The 15,763-nt window shown below is 38.1% G+C and overlaps 1 protein-coding gene across 13 annotated transcripts in view; it reads right to left on the bottom strand.

Annotated features, from left to right (window-relative positions):
- The window catches only part of STAG1 (STAG1 cohesin complex component), a 203,557-nt gene that overhangs the window by 124,758 nt on the left and 63,036 nt on the right, over positions 1-15,763 (bottom strand). For 12 of the 13 annotated variants that reach the window (XM_074877914.1, XM_074877925.1, XM_074877926.1 and 9 more), the window contains one exon: positions 2,021-2,117. In XM_074877914.1, coding sequence (XP_074734015.1) covers positions 2,021-2,117 — 97 coding nt within the window. Of the gene's footprint in view, positions 1-1,173; positions 1,607-2,020; positions 2,118-15,763 lie in introns of those variants that run through there. The other variant, XM_074877927.1, reaches the window with a different exon arrangement.

Raw genomic sequence — 15,763 nt, 5'->3', positions numbered from 1 at the left:
AACGTCAACAAAATCTTTAAAGGGAAATAAAAATCTCATAATAGAGCACATAATCTTCCCATGAGAAAGAAACTTGGTCTTTCTCACAAAATACAGAACACCCCAAATTTCCATACCTCATTTCCATCAAGGACAGCTTAGTATGCATTTTACCTTAAGTGGACTATCAATAACATCCACTCTCTATCGATAAAGTTTTTACTTATTCTAGAAGACAGGCACGTTAATGGAAATCGCCAAGAACAGAATTGTTTGCCAGGATTTTAACCCTGTTTTACAGCTGTTACTGTACTCGCTGCAAAAATTCCAACACAGAAATAGATCCCCCAAACACACTATAAACTCAGGGGATAAATAATTTTTGCTTCCTTTCTCCTATCGTTGTTGTGCAGGACCAGAAGGCTACTAAAGCAAGCTCAGCAGAGATACATCCCTGAGGGTACAAAGCAGAGTACTGAAAATGGATAGGAAGTCAACATTAAAAAAAAAAAAAGAAAAAGAAAAATGAAAGTAAATGACATCAGCCACTTGAAGCGCTGCTGCTTCACAGCCAATAACAGAAAGCTTTTCTGGGAAGCAATTGCTTCAGCAGCATATGGCTGACAGCGGGCACTCAGCCTGCATCAGTCAGTAACAAGAAGTTTAAAAAATACAAATCTTCTGAGATTGTAACAGTGCTGCTTCCTCTAACAGGGAAAAAGAAAGGAAGCATAAATTAGAGAGCAGCAGGGGAATGAAGAAATTTATGACATGCCTCCATCAACAAGAATAAAAACATATGGCCGAGGATCACTTTGGTTTAATGCTGCCCAAATTCTTAGAAAGAAGCTTGTGGGATTCTTTTTTATATACACCTTCACGAGAGCGTTACAAAAAAGCAAAGAAAATGGAACTACTTTCACATAAGCTGTCAAACAAGTCTGAAAAATATTTTAGGGAATCTGTGTGAACAGCACAGACATTGACACAGGCTGGGAATTTAAGCCCTAAGCTCCAGCCCTTTCACAGAAAGCTTCCAGAGCTTCAGTCTTTCCTATCATTCACAAAATAAGTTGATTTCCTTAACCTGTGAAAAAGAGTTGCTGAAGCTGCTGGCAGCTCCTGTTTCTTTTCTCCAATACTTTTAACCATACCTGCGACTTCACCTTAACAAGGAAGAAAGGGGACTCCTACCCAGATCATTTGATGTCTAAAGGTATATTCCCATATGAGTTACAAAATGAAGAAAAGAATTTCTGAATTGTGGGTTATTTTCAACTCCACAAAGCAAATTATACGAAGCATCAGGAAACAGTAAATAGTTTGGTCCTGGGTGCTACAGAGAGAGCAGAGCTCTGTCTTCCTCTCTTTTCAAGGCTGAGTTAACTGAAAAAAAGACAACACATGAAAAATTCATTAGAAGGTACAGTGTGGCCACAGAATGCTAGAAAGACTAACTGCAGCATGCCTGGTAAGGGAGACTGCTTAAATAGGGTATAAAAGGCAGGCCACTTGCTGGTGACTTGACAAAGTATTACAGAGAAGAAGAAATAAGATTGGTGCTTCATCCAGAAGAAATCTTTCTTGCTAATTGAAGTCAGCTGAAGCCTGACTCCTTCCTCTTCAGTTAAAAAAAGCTTTTTCCTAGAAAGAAAGAAAAAATAGCAAAATTAAGGTATAGCTACACCTACTAATTCTTGTAATAAAAAAAAACAGGGAAGAAACAGAAAGGGGAAGTAAAGATACGCCTACCTTGATTAAAAGATCTTTCATCTCCTTTTGCTGACGAGCCGAGTGTCTCTGTGAGGATTTGTACACTTTAGGATGATGACAGGAAAGTGAGAAAAAGAAAGGCTAGGCCCTTGACAAACAAGCTTTAAATAAAATTATTCTTGAATGTAGACAATATTTCTATATAAACCATGCATACGAGGAGTACCAATCCATGTGTCTCCCACATCTTTACCAGCATTTGCACTAATACACATGTTTGTATGACTGTCAGATTTATTCTATACAACTTGTTTCCAACGTTCTGTACCTCGACATCCTGAACACTGGATAAAGAAGTTGATTAAATCCAGAAGTGCTATGTCCCTGTCTTGTTTATATGATTCAATCCAGTCGTCCACCACAGACTGTCAAGAAAAAAAGAATACTTATCAGAGACTCTTAAAAAGTGTTTTATTAAAGGCAAATGACTTATTCTTTTCAGAATATAATTTTATAACTGAGCATTTATTTTGCATAATTATACATGAGTACAAATTCAGAAATCTATACACCTTCTCTCAGGGTGGAGACAGAACAAATACTGCTAGGGAACGAACTATATGCATCATTTTCTAGCATTATAATTGTAAAAACACAAGTTCAAATTGAAATTACTGCAATTCCTCAAAACTCTACTTACAGCATTTATCCAGTTTCAAAATTGCATTGAAAAAACAAACACTACGATTCCATTCAGAATGACCAACATATATTCCCAGAAAACTGATGAGTAGAAACACTTTGAGATAAAAACTGCATTTATATTGCATAGTGAACATCTCAGTATTTATAAAGGCCAAACTAGTGTATCAGACATTCAGAAACACTGTACATAGTTCAGGAAGACAGAGTGCAATGAGGAATACTTGGTAAATAAAAATAATACACAGAAGTCAGTCTTACTGTGTTTGGGAGTCACTAAGCCACCTGAATCACAGTATATGAAGCTGAGTCACAGTTTCAAACTGCACTCAGAACTGTAAGTACCCAGGAGATACTTTTATAATCACTGATATGCAGGCACAGCACGCAGTCATTATTATGAATAGCAGGGAGGAGGAAAGAAAGCATACAGGTGTCAAAAACGTTTGTCATTTGTCCTATATTAATCTCTGGGGACAGAAAATGTGCCTCAGTAGCTTGATGAGAAACGGGCACTAAATGAATTTTGCCAGTCAACATAAAAGTGCAATCACAGCATCAGAAAGAGTTAATGGCAGCTATACATCAGCTGAAAGGAATGTGGCAAAGCCTATAGCTGCTTCCCATACAGATACTTTACGCTACAGTTCTGACTACAGAAACAAAATAACTATGGAAACATTTAAAGACTGTTCTAGAAAAGCAAGAGGGTTGTGTGAGGTCCGTCTTCAGCCTGCTTCATGCTTAAGGAAGACAAGTATGGCTTACTTTGATGTCACTAAAATACAGTATTCCAAGTTCCTCCGTTACATAAACACTGAAGGTAATTAATTGTGTATATTTAATGTAACCAAATACTATGTTTTACTTATTTTATGAGAGAAAATATCTCTACTGTTCCATACATGTGGTAACATTCATTAAGAGAAGCTTGATTATGCTACCAGAGCACACCTTGCAAATTGGTTATTTTCTTTCGGAGAGTTCAGGTTTACAATGAATTTATATAAAATGAATTTTAAAAATCCTAAACACACACACTTCCAAGCATGATGAAAAAGAATTAATAGGAAAGACAAAATCCAAACAACTCAACCTTTCAGAAGAATCTGGCCTCTTTCTAAAGTAGGAGATGTAACGATAGGGTCTTGAAAAATCCCTCTGCAGTTTCTAGCTTATTCACATGCAAACTCCCCAACTGCCAGGGGGACCTTAGCAAGTGTCTAAGAAAAGGGAAACAGCAAAACAGTTGTGTATGTACTAGAGACTTACACAACTCTGAACTGAGCCAAAACACTCCATGTTTACCACAAACCATTATACTCGTTCTTAACCCAAGCCAGGATGAGACTACCAGTATTGGTCATGTTAGTCAACAACCAGCATGAATCTTTAACATTCAGTTTGCCAGGAAACTAAGTTTTTACAGGTTTTGTCTTACCAATACACACACACACATGCATGCCCAGTAGGAGAGACAATCTTATGAAGAGGTCCATCTGCTACTTAGAAGAAACCAAAAAGGAAGTCTTGGCCTCCAATTAATCTTCACACAAGTTAAGGAAACATGAAGCAGCAGCAGCACAAGACCAGTTATCTAGAATGCTTCACTGTTATTTCATCATTAATTTAGACCTGTTTGTGTAAGTATCAATGATTTCAATCAGCAGAATTCTTCAGGGCACATTAAACCACATTTACTAAATAATTTTTACATTTAGCTACACCAAATATTGACAAAGCGTACTGACCAGACTGCTGGTGTACCACCAACTTAAAAGATTTGTTTGAACAGCTATATTAACGTAGATATCAGAACAACATGCAATTGCCAGCAGCTGGTTTTTTCACTGAAGAAAATAGCAGCTGTGCTGGGTCAGACCACAGGTTCACCTGCCCCACAGGGCTTATACACATAGGGAAAAGTGTAAGAATAGGGAAGAATATACTGATACTTCCGAGTTACTCTCCCAGACCCTTAAGACCCTAGCATATTTCTTCTCTCAGGAATGTCTGTCTAAACCAGAAAGTTTTATACCTATATCATCTTGCAGCAATGTGTCTCAAGGGTTAATTATTCACTGCACAAAAAGAATAATTGTTTTGTTTTAAACTCGCCAATTGCTAGATCTATTTGATGTGACCTAATTCTTAGGGAAGATGAAAAAACAAACCTCAAGCCCCTATTTGTACTTTCCATGCTTCTGTCTGGTCACCTCTTTCCAGGCAGAATACCCCTACTCTGTGCCACGTGTCTTGCACAGAAATACTTCCGTATCTTTATCTTTGCTCACTCTTGTCACACATCTCTTAACAGTTTCTGAAGTCTACTATATTCTTCTTTGAGCCTGGGAAATCCCAGATGTTTCTCCTGAGTGTTAGTAACTAATTCACCAGCATCTGTGCACTGTCCACAGCGCCTAGTTCCACATAAAACACTCTGGTAGAAGCAAGGCTGGCCTGAGCAATTCCTTTCCAAGTCAGTCTTACTCCCATACTGCCCCTTCAGCTATACCACTGCAACTGCTTCTGGACCGTGCTGTAAATACTGCCAGTGAACCCATTTGGACTAAAAAAAAAAGGGGGAGCGGAGGGGAGTGACCTGGATGAACATATTTCAAATTTCTATCCGCTGCTTTTAAACAAAACTATTTAATAGATTTTTGCAGCACTACCTCAAAACCGTAGCGTCACTGCAGCTCATTTCCCTTCCAATATTTTTTGTCTCTTCATACAAAAAGAATAATGAGGGACATGCCACATCCTTGGGCACTAAGGGCCCACTCTGTCCTATCTAGTATAGCACTAGTATTTTCAACCCAGAACCGTAATGTAATTCACAGAAAAATAAAGACAAGCATCTGATCTCAAGACTCACAGACCAGACTTGAGGCAATGCAGAGTCTTTGGTGGCAGCAGTAGATGAAGAAAGCAGCAAAATCAGAGTGAAGGTTCTGAGCAGGGATAGCAGGCAAAGACTGTCTCCTGTGTCATCTGGACCTAGCTTTAACTAAAGTTTGAATGTTTGGATAGGATTCATTTTACCCAACTTGACATGCACAGCCCATGTAGTCACACAAGCTAGTCACTCCCTTTATACACAACATAGTGTGCATGCGTGCACACACGTGCATACACATACATAGTCAATATTCAGTGGAGCTATCAGCATAATTCATCTGTCTAGTGCAGGTATGAACGGTGAGATGAGATGGCTCCTGCTTAAAAATGCTCGTGACGACATTAAGTAGATCTCCACCGACTGTCTGAGGAGCTTAGGGTGACAAGTCACACACAGGCACCTGACCTATCAGCATCAGTACAGTCACACAAACTCTATTCACTAATCCCTAAAAATGAGAGGGGTATTTTCAGCGTATCAAAATCCAAATAACACCCACAGATCTACACCATTCAACCCCTCATGCACATTTGGCATGCTTGTTGGTAAATTTTTTTTAGAGATTACAGTTTAAGGCAACAGGAGATAATGAAGCCAGACTACATATGCTACAACAGTTGGAACTTAATCAAACTGTTGACTTTTGATGTAACAGAAGAGAGCTATAAAAACTGAAAACACTAGGATGGAAAAAAATAAAAATGATACACATCAGACCTAAAATAGACACAAGTATCAACTGAACCCAGAAAAAACAGCAGTAATCCAAATACCAGGAAAAAGGTCGAATACAAGTGAAAAATAAAAAGAAATCAAACAACAGGAATAGTGTAACAAATGGTGCAACAAGCAGTCATTGCCAGAAAACGAATTACTTTGCATAAACATGCATAGAGAGAAAGACTCCTGTTAAAAACAAGGATTTCTAGTCCACAGGTTACAGCAAACCCTCCAGGATGATTTTATCTTGTTTGCAGCCTCCATCAGTCACCCTGTTTTCAAAAGCTTCTCAGACATAAGCAAAGAGCAAACCCAGGGCAACAACCTGTATTTAGTTGCCATCTCGCCCAGAGATAACCTGCCCTGGGCCCCTCCCTGTCACCTCTCCCAGATACAGAACTGATATTGCAGCGAAGGCACATGCGGTGACAGGAGGAGGGAAGGACCAGTCAGCTCTTTGGGAAGGAGGTAGCTACAAACGGGCTCATTCCACCAGAAGAATTTATCCCCACAGGAGTCTTGTTGCCTACTGCTGCAAAATACTTATGAAAGATGGTAGGAATAGACTGCATGAGTTGTTCTGGGGGTACCCATCTGCTTCCAGATGTTTTTACCTTCAGATGCAGTCGAGAGCATGGATTTACCATATGGAAATGTGCACTTGCATGCTGAGCATGAAATACAAGATAAATTCAGCATTCCTGGGAAGCACAAGATCTACAGTACATGTGCTGCGGCCCCCTGCCCAGGTGCAGGAAATCTTGCTTTTGGGATTCACCAAATTCAATGCATGTGCACAAGGAAAAGGCTCCCTTGACAACAAGGTTATGAAGCACAACAAATGAGAAACTGCACAAAAAACCTCTTTAGCTTCTCATCTTCGTTACCAGATTGGAGTGAGGCAAGGAGTAGGAGAAATAAGTTTTAAGCAAAGTAAAATATTATCTAGCTCGGTTACGTAGATAAAACCTCAAGATTACTCCAGTAACACCCACGTGACCTCCTTTCACTCCCTACTGTCAGAAAACAGCTATACATATATACACACACACACATATATACATATATATGTGTATACATAGATATACATATATATACACATAGATGCACCACATCTCTGGGTCAGCCAGCGTAACAAGTCCATACAAGTACACGTTACAAAAATTTGACTCTGAAGCATATTTTTTTTCTAATTCCAAAAATGCTTCTATTCTTATGAGAACTGAGTGAAAAATCAAGGTCTTCTGCAAATGGCACACGACGTACAGTACAAACACAGAGTACAGAGATTTTCAAAAGCCCACAACATCTTTCAAGAGAATCTCACAGAAATTAACTCTCAAATGAATCTGTTTTAAGAACTACCAGGCAGCATAATTTGAAGAATATGCCAACCAGGCAACCCTACAGAAATAAGAAGCTTAAAGAAAGTCAAGCAAGTAGCAGAACAGATCCATAGTCTGAGTAAAAAACTTAAAATCAATCATGGAGACTTGCAGATATATTGGCCTTCACATCTCAAAGTCTGCTAAAAGATAAATAGGAACATTTTATAGTATTGAAGAGAAACAGCAGCTTGGATTGCCAGTAAAAGTGAAAGTCTGATGCAATGAATGAAATAATGAAGCTAGTTATCTTATTACCTCCTGGAGGCTTTACAGCTATGAATCCATTTCATATTCCTTCAGTGCAAGAACATTACTGCATTTAGGAGCATTAAGTGCTGGAGGAACCAGAGGGACTAACTGCAGATGATACCTTCCCAGCTCGTGTAAATTAGCACAGTCCCACTAAATATTAATGAAAGTTGATTTCAAAAAAAGCCATTTCACAATTTAAATTAAGTAACAATCTGGCAGCAGTGCTACTAACACAAAGAGAAAACAAATGACACTGTATATGAAATGCATGTTCTAGTGTAATATCTGAGTCAACCGTAAACCAAGGCAAATCAAGTATAAAGAACATTTAAATAATTTGCCATTTCATACAACTGATCATGGACATGCTTCATCTACAGTGAACATGACAGAAAAAAGAATGACTCTAGAATCAGTGCACAGAGTGTTTACACTAAAGGTAGGAAAAAACCCACCAAAATCAAAGCTTATAGTAACATCTGCCAAGAAACCAAAGTTACTCAAATGAAATTCAAAGCTTATTAAAACAAAAAAGGAATGCACAGTGAAATTAAAGATTTCAATTATCTGTATGAAGAGCAGCCTGAAGAGAACATAAAAGCTGGAAAATACGCTTTAACAGACAGCGAGAAGAACTTAAAAGTACACTGAAAATAAGAACACAGGGAAAGGCAGGCAAGTAGTGAAAAACTTAAAAAAACCTGTTATGCAGAGCATTGTAAGTGAATCTGTGCAGGTTTTTTAAAAAAGAATACAAGTCTTTTAAGGTTAAATGTTGTGAAGACTGAAGTAATTACAGAGACAGTTATTGGGGTGAAGGTAGTTCCTAACATGTGAAAGTATGTGCAATTTAAGACTGTGCATTAGACTTCAAGATGACTGTTTGGTTGCATTCCAAATTGCAGGCAGTAAGTCTAGTATACACCCACTGAAAAACCTAATATAAGGTTAATAAAAAAGAACTGTCGATTAAGAACTGCAATTTATTCTTTTCCTTCTAAAGATGGTCATTTTATTAAAGAGTTCACACTTCGCTAACACCTAACAAGTGTTTTCTGAAAAGCCAGAATTAATATTTTTTTAAAAATGTTCATGTAACAGTACCTGTTTCTTGTTTTTTCACCCTAAGCAAAGATGGGAAAAATCTGCTTTATGCAGTGCCTACCTATATAATTTTTTTTTTTTCCTGAAGCACAGAGAGGGAAGAAATACAATCCTACAAGTATTTATTCCCAGGGAAACTAAGGGATTCATACTCTCCATACAGAGAGATCTGGTTTTGGCATTTCATATAAACACATATTTCTATGCAATAGAATAAGCATTAAATATCATTATGTGGGGAAATCAGTGTAACACATTATATGGAACTATTTGGGAGGAAAAAAGCACTAATGAAAAAAAAAAATCTTTATTTCCCTTATGAGACTATTATAATGGCACAATTTAACTGGCATTTCACTTATGTGCATTAAAGGTACTGGAAAAATTCTTCTTTCAAATGAATTAAAATCACAGGAACTACTGAGGATGAGCGCTCTTGCCACAGCAGATCCACACTGCTCGGAGCTGCATTTCCTGGGCCCTCAGAAATGATGGCTGGACCACGCAACAGCCTCATACCAAGCAGATTTTCTACTATGGTACAGAATTTTTGTAGGTGCTAATCTCTCACAGTTGACATGTTCCACAGTTTCCAAGGGGCTGTGTCTGTTTAAACTGGGTCAATCATGGGAATGAATGGTTCTGAGGTGCTACAAAGCATCAGAACTACTCACATACATAGAACGTGAGAATTTAAAAAGTCCTTAGAGGAGCACAGAAACAAAATCAATTATTCCAATACGAGAGACCCATCAATTTATTAAAAAACACGATTCAAGTTCCTTTGCTAGCACAATCTGTAAAAGGGTTCACAGACTACCCCAGACACTTCAAAAAATGACATTTTAGAGAGCAAAAGACTTCTCTGGCTTTAAGTATAATGGGTATTTTCAGGTATAAATGCTCTCACACACACTGCACTACTGGCACATGTGTTCACATTAACAGCAAAATCATCCTACATCTCATTACATCACAAGGCAAAAGACATCTTCTGTGATGACTGCAGAAAAATTCATTTGGTATTAAGGGACACCCTTCTAATTAATTAATGCTTCACCTGGTGACTAAACTGTTTCTATTGCAACAAGCATGAAAACATATACCTAGTTTTGATTTTGTTTTTCTTTTAATTCAGTAGCATACAACCAAAAGCAAAGCAAGATCAGGCTGCAGAAGAAATCCATCTAGCAATATGAAAACGAAATACTAGTTTAAATGCCAATAACCTTGCAGTTGTTTTACCCTGTAAACTTTACAGTAGGCATACTTAAACTCCTAGGGATTTTCTGAGACAGCGTGGGGAAACCCAAAGTTATTATCCATCCTTCAAGTCGGAGAACACAGCATTGTTAAAATACAACAAAGGACAATTAAACTAAAACATGCCTTTAACACCAAAAACATGGATAATACTTAGTATCATATGTCTGTATATAGTTATCTTCAAAGACCTTCACTCCCAGAAACAGCTGAGGCAGATGCAGAGACACTATCCAGCAAAGAGGACTTCTCGTAGGTAGAAGAGACTAATTCAGAGAAGAGAAAGCCATGAGGGCTACTGAGAACACAGACACCACATTCACCCTGAGCTGCCAACAGTCAGAGGCAGGGAGAACTCCCAAAGCTCATTTTTGCCTTGTTATTCTCTTTTTTAACTGTCATTGTCAGAGACAGGATATTGGACTTTTGATACAATCCAGTTACGGCTGCTCTGACATTTTTAAGCTCAAGTATATATGTAAAAACATGTATGTAATTCCTCCTAAATAAGGTAGATATACTGATGGATACACAGTAAGTGTGAGCTGCTGCCAGAGATGAGCTGAATCAGGGAGCTGATACAACTGAAAAAAAATCCACCAAAGTGTCAGGTTCCAATTAAATCTATTTCTTGGTGTGACTACAAAACACACAAGAAAGGTGTAAAAAACATCAGCTGTAGGTGTGGGAGAAGGTGGGACCAATCTGTTCAAGAGCAGCCTCAGTCTACGCAAGATTAAAGCAGGCATGTAACAGCTCTTTCTAACCAGAAGCACTGGAAGGACTAAGGAACATTGGAATTATCTCTATTACATAATAATTACATGATTAAAATAACTGTGAGATAAAGTGCCAGGGAGTTGAGAGAAGTAAGCAAATCAAAGCTTAATCCATGCAGAATGCGTTCAGAACCCCCTGACAAAGCCGAGCAGCCACTGCCAACTCCCGTCCCTGAGAGAAGCCAGCCCAAGGGGCAGCCTCGCTCTCTGCGGGGGGCACCAGGCACCTTCTCCAAGGCCAGGGCCACCTCCTGCTCCAGAGTCACCAGCCCGGCTCCCCACGGCAATGGCCAAAGCACCTGTGACCGCCGGGGTAGGGGAGCAGCTCCTGCAGCGAGGCCTGAGGGGGAACAGCGATGTTTGAAACTTTGGCTCTGCCTCTACAGTTGCTAAGGTTGGCCCCCAAAAACTTCTAGTTAACTGAAACTAATATTACTATTACCAAAGAAAAATGAGGGATGTAAAGAAGCTGTTGGCTTAATACAGGAATGGGTGTAATTCCATGGTCTGACCTATGCAGGGAGGTAGCATACAGACCACAATGGTCTATTTCTGCCCCAAATGCTATGAAAATACAAAAATTACTGAAATTACATGGGATGTGCCATATTAACAGGATGCATAAAGACATTATCAGCTCTTTGGAAGAACTGACTATCTAGCATTTCTTGTACAGGTCACCAAATCTCAAAATGATAGAAAAAGATACTGGAGGTACTAGGAACTTCCATCAGAAAATAATTTCAGATACAAATGTTGATGACTAAAAGTCATCCAAACCTGATACATTACGATAAAAGGAACTGGCAACCACACCAATAAGATGCTAACACATAGAGAACAAAAAAAAGAGCACTGCTGGAAGTTGTGAGAGTGTTTCCTTTACCTCTTTCATATTATTTCCAGCAGATGAAAAGCGTAATTACAAGGATGCATATCCTTTATCTTTGCATGTATTGATTTTGAACCTCAGTCTGTGACAGGTGGATAAACACTTAAAACCAGTATAATATTGAAAATTTTGTTTACATTTCAGCAATATTTTAGATTAATATTAATGAAATATTTTTAATCCTTTCAGATAGGCAACTGAAGGGAAAAAAAGGTCTCGTGATGTTTCTGCTCTGAAACTCAAACTTTCTAGCCAGTGTAGTACTGTGCACAAGAGTCACAACTTGCCAACGTGGGCCCAGTAGATCCAAAGATGACAAAACCCTGAGAAACTGAAACATAAACAAAGAAAACTTCTTCTCGTGACAGGGTAAGCAGTGCTACAAATACAGCTTTACTTGAACAGGGAGAGGACCTCAAAGGACTCAAACCCCTGCATGCCAAGGTGTGCAGACAAGAACAGCGAGGAACCACGTACAGTCCTCATTTCTGGAGGAACAAACAACAACTGGTGGCACCATGAAAAATTCTATTTCAACATACTAGAAAGCTGTCTTTGGATACATACCCTAAAATGCTTGTTGGCAGATAATGGAGCCATATGTACTCCGAACCATGTCTAACCAACACCAAGATTACGTCTATTAGCTGAGTATAAGCAGAGGGGTCGCATATTTTTTTCAAAATCAGCATCTAATCTGTAGTGAACTGGTAACATCAATTAGGGGTAACTGGTAACACACGTAGTATTACAGAGTAGTTGAGGCATAGATCTGTTCATGTTTTCGATTGAACAGCTCTTAGGATTACTGATGATTCTCTCTGATGTTCTGGGGGAGGCACAAATCCCCTTTACACACGAGAAAGCAGAACACTTCTATGCTTGGTCTGACCAACACAGAAGTGCAAACTCCATTACAGCCAATTGGTCGTAATTTACTTGTGAGAAATTTTCAGACTGAGGCCTAAACAAAATTTGAGATCATCTCATGCTCTTTATTTTGCTGCTGGCTTAATGCCAGGGCCAGAGACCAATGCAGAAGTGCCTACGAAGATTTAAGCTGCAAGTCAGCCTCTGTACTGGGGACTCAGCTGGAGGAGTGGAGGTTCACCCACGCCCTTTGTTCCCATCAGTGGAAACTCGGGCAGTTTAGCACATGACAAATGGTGATTTAGTCCATTCTGCCTACAGAGGTTTAGAGTGGGGAAATATAGTGGATATAGCTGTCTTTATAAAATCATTTAAAGAAAATAAAATAAAAATAAAAGAGACAAATGACAAAATGCAGAAGAGTATCATGCTTAAGAAAAAAAACATAGAGCCTAAAAAAATCTCTATGAAGAGTCTTAATGGACTAACAAAATGTACCTGCAGAAAACGTGAACAGCAGGTCATACCACACTTCATACAGAGAGCTGCCAACAGAAAAACTTCTGAAGCAACGGTACAAAAGGTTACTGAGCAAATTAAAAAACAGTGTCAACAATCCGATACCAACTTAATATGGGTATCAAATTGATTTATAGAGTTCAAATGAGACTTAACACCGACACAACTAGCACTTCATAATAGAGGCAAAGATTTATATGCGAAGAGCAGCTCTGAAGTTAGGTTAATATTTTGTATTTCAAGTATACATAACTTTGTTTCTCTGGAAGAATCAAACAGCAATAAGCCTGAAGAGAAGTAGTAAATTAATCCTGTGATGAGAACCAAAATAGAGGGCAAACTTAAAAGAAGTGAGAATTGAATTCAGCTACAGACTTCCATGAGTTGGCAACACAAAGCCAGAAAAATCTAACAACTAAAATGAATCCTGAGAGCAAACAGCAGGAGCAGACAGATCAGAAACAAAAGCACACGATTCCCATGTAATCTCAGAATCTATTAATTGAATTTTTCTGGGTTTTCATTGCTGGAAGCAAACTTAAGAGCACCACAGAAAAATTTTGGTTTATATTACAGGGAAAGAACTAAACATTGAGAAATAATAAGTTCAGACAAATACAAATATATGGGACTTGCCTGAAAATGCGCAATACTGACAAAGTTGCTAAATTGGCCACAAAAAACCTGCATCAAAACTATGAAAAACAAAAATGCCAAGCATTCCTAATTGTTACATCAAAATCCCTAAGCTATTAAAGAAAAAGAAAAGTATAAAGATGCTAACAAGTTTCGTTTATAGAACCTTGGTTTCTCGTAAGATTATTGTACAGAGTGCAAATTTAAAAGTATTAAATCACTTTTTAATTGCATCCTCTTTCCCACTATAGGGTTTCTTTCTTTCTTTCTGAATAATTTTACCAATAGTAAAATTTTCAAAGGTGCACAAGTGACACATACTCTTGAAATTATGGCTAAAGTCATTTATGCCTGTTTGCATCCCAGGTCTTCAAATAATCTTGCCTATTCCTCTACTATTTGTTTATTGTTTCTCCATTGCTTAAAATGTGCTGTCTACTACTTTCTCATACACGTAGGCTGGGCACATTTTAAGCATGTGTGTTCACATAGATATTCGCACATGTACATATACACAAATACGCAGACACACACCAATCTATATATGCATATACAAATACTAAATTTCTCAAAACCATTCCTTTGTGTTTGAATTCTAAAGGTTTAATACAAACATGCAGACAATTTCTTTTTTAGAATTTCATCTGCAGAAGACTTCTGATGATATCTCTTTTGAAGTAGATGAAATGTATCAAAGTCATTTCCACACACACGCACTATAATCAAATATCAAAGCAATCACCCATTCCTTTTCATTTGGCTCCTGCAAATATCAATAACTCTTAAGACAAACATACTACATAAAGCATATTGTGTGTTCTGTACCACAGTAAAACCAGAAAATAGACTCCAGATGTTTCCTCAAATCCTGCCAAAAACGAAATTTGAAAAAGCGTTGAAAACCAAGCAAAGTTGGAAGCCCTGACTTAAAACATGTAGGAAGAAGAGGCACAAGGAATCTGTGGCTTTGTTAGGAGTAAATTTGTTCTGTCTTCACCTACTAGATAAGAAGGGTCAATCCTGAGTAACTGTAAATACAGCAACTATGAAGAATAAAAATTCTCATTTTCTTCCTGTTTATTACTTCTTTAAAATTACATCTCGGACCTTCCACAGATTTGAGACTGAGAGAAAATTTTAAACATCTTTCACTCATTTGGAAGACTAGATTCCTTTGGGAGTTAATTAGACTAAGCTTTTAGCTACACTAAAGTAATATCGAAAATGGGGCATGGCATCTAATTTTCCTAATTTGTAATTTTCTCATGTTAGTTAGCACCACAAAGTCAAAACAAACTAACTGATATCGCATGAGTCCTGTTTTGTTGAAATGCAAAGTAAAGGAGGTTTGCTTAAACAATCCTTCAGTAGGAGCGACTGTTGGCTTTGCAGTGCACTGGATGAACAGTGTTTTGGGCACATTGTTTCTCCTCTGAGGGCCAAAGCCAATAGCTGAAGCACAGTAACTTATTAAAAGCATACAAGTACTGACAAGACCAATCATCTCTAGAGGTTCTTGAGGTGGGACTCACCTGGCCCAATAGATCCTGTAAGACCTCTGAAATTGATCAAAACAAAGGAGTAAAGAAACACTTCCAGAGGCAATTCGCTACAACTATCTTAGATAATTATTGTACAATGAAAAATTAGTCTTCATGATGTGTCCATCTTTGTCCCTCAGACACAGAGAAAGTCTAGGCAACTCGTTTAGCCTTCACCTGCTGCTCTGGTGGGGACAGCAAGAAGGATGCAAGCTGCAGTGCAAAGTACTCAAAACTGCTTGTGTCATCAGGTAATTTTGAAAAAAACAAGCAAACAAAAAAAGCCTTGGATCCATCACTAATATCATATACTTTTTCCTCATGTAAAACTTATTACAGAATATTCTTTAATGGACTACTTAATACCAACGTGTATTTTCAGTTTGGAAGTAATGAATAATGGACAATTTGAAATACTTGACTTTGTGATCTGCCTCTTGTCTTTCAGACGTATATGTGACAGTCCTCAACTCGATCAAAGTACATTCAGTCCTTTTATCATA

The sequence above is a fragment of the Strix uralensis genome, chromosome 9 (genome assembly GCF_047716275.1).
Source record: "Strix uralensis isolate ZFMK-TIS-50842 chromosome 9, bStrUra1, whole genome shotgun sequence".
Taxonomy (NCBI): Eukaryota; Metazoa; Chordata; class Aves; order Strigiformes; family Strigidae; genus Strix; species Strix uralensis.
This window is presented reverse-complemented; position numbering and strand designations above follow the sequence as displayed.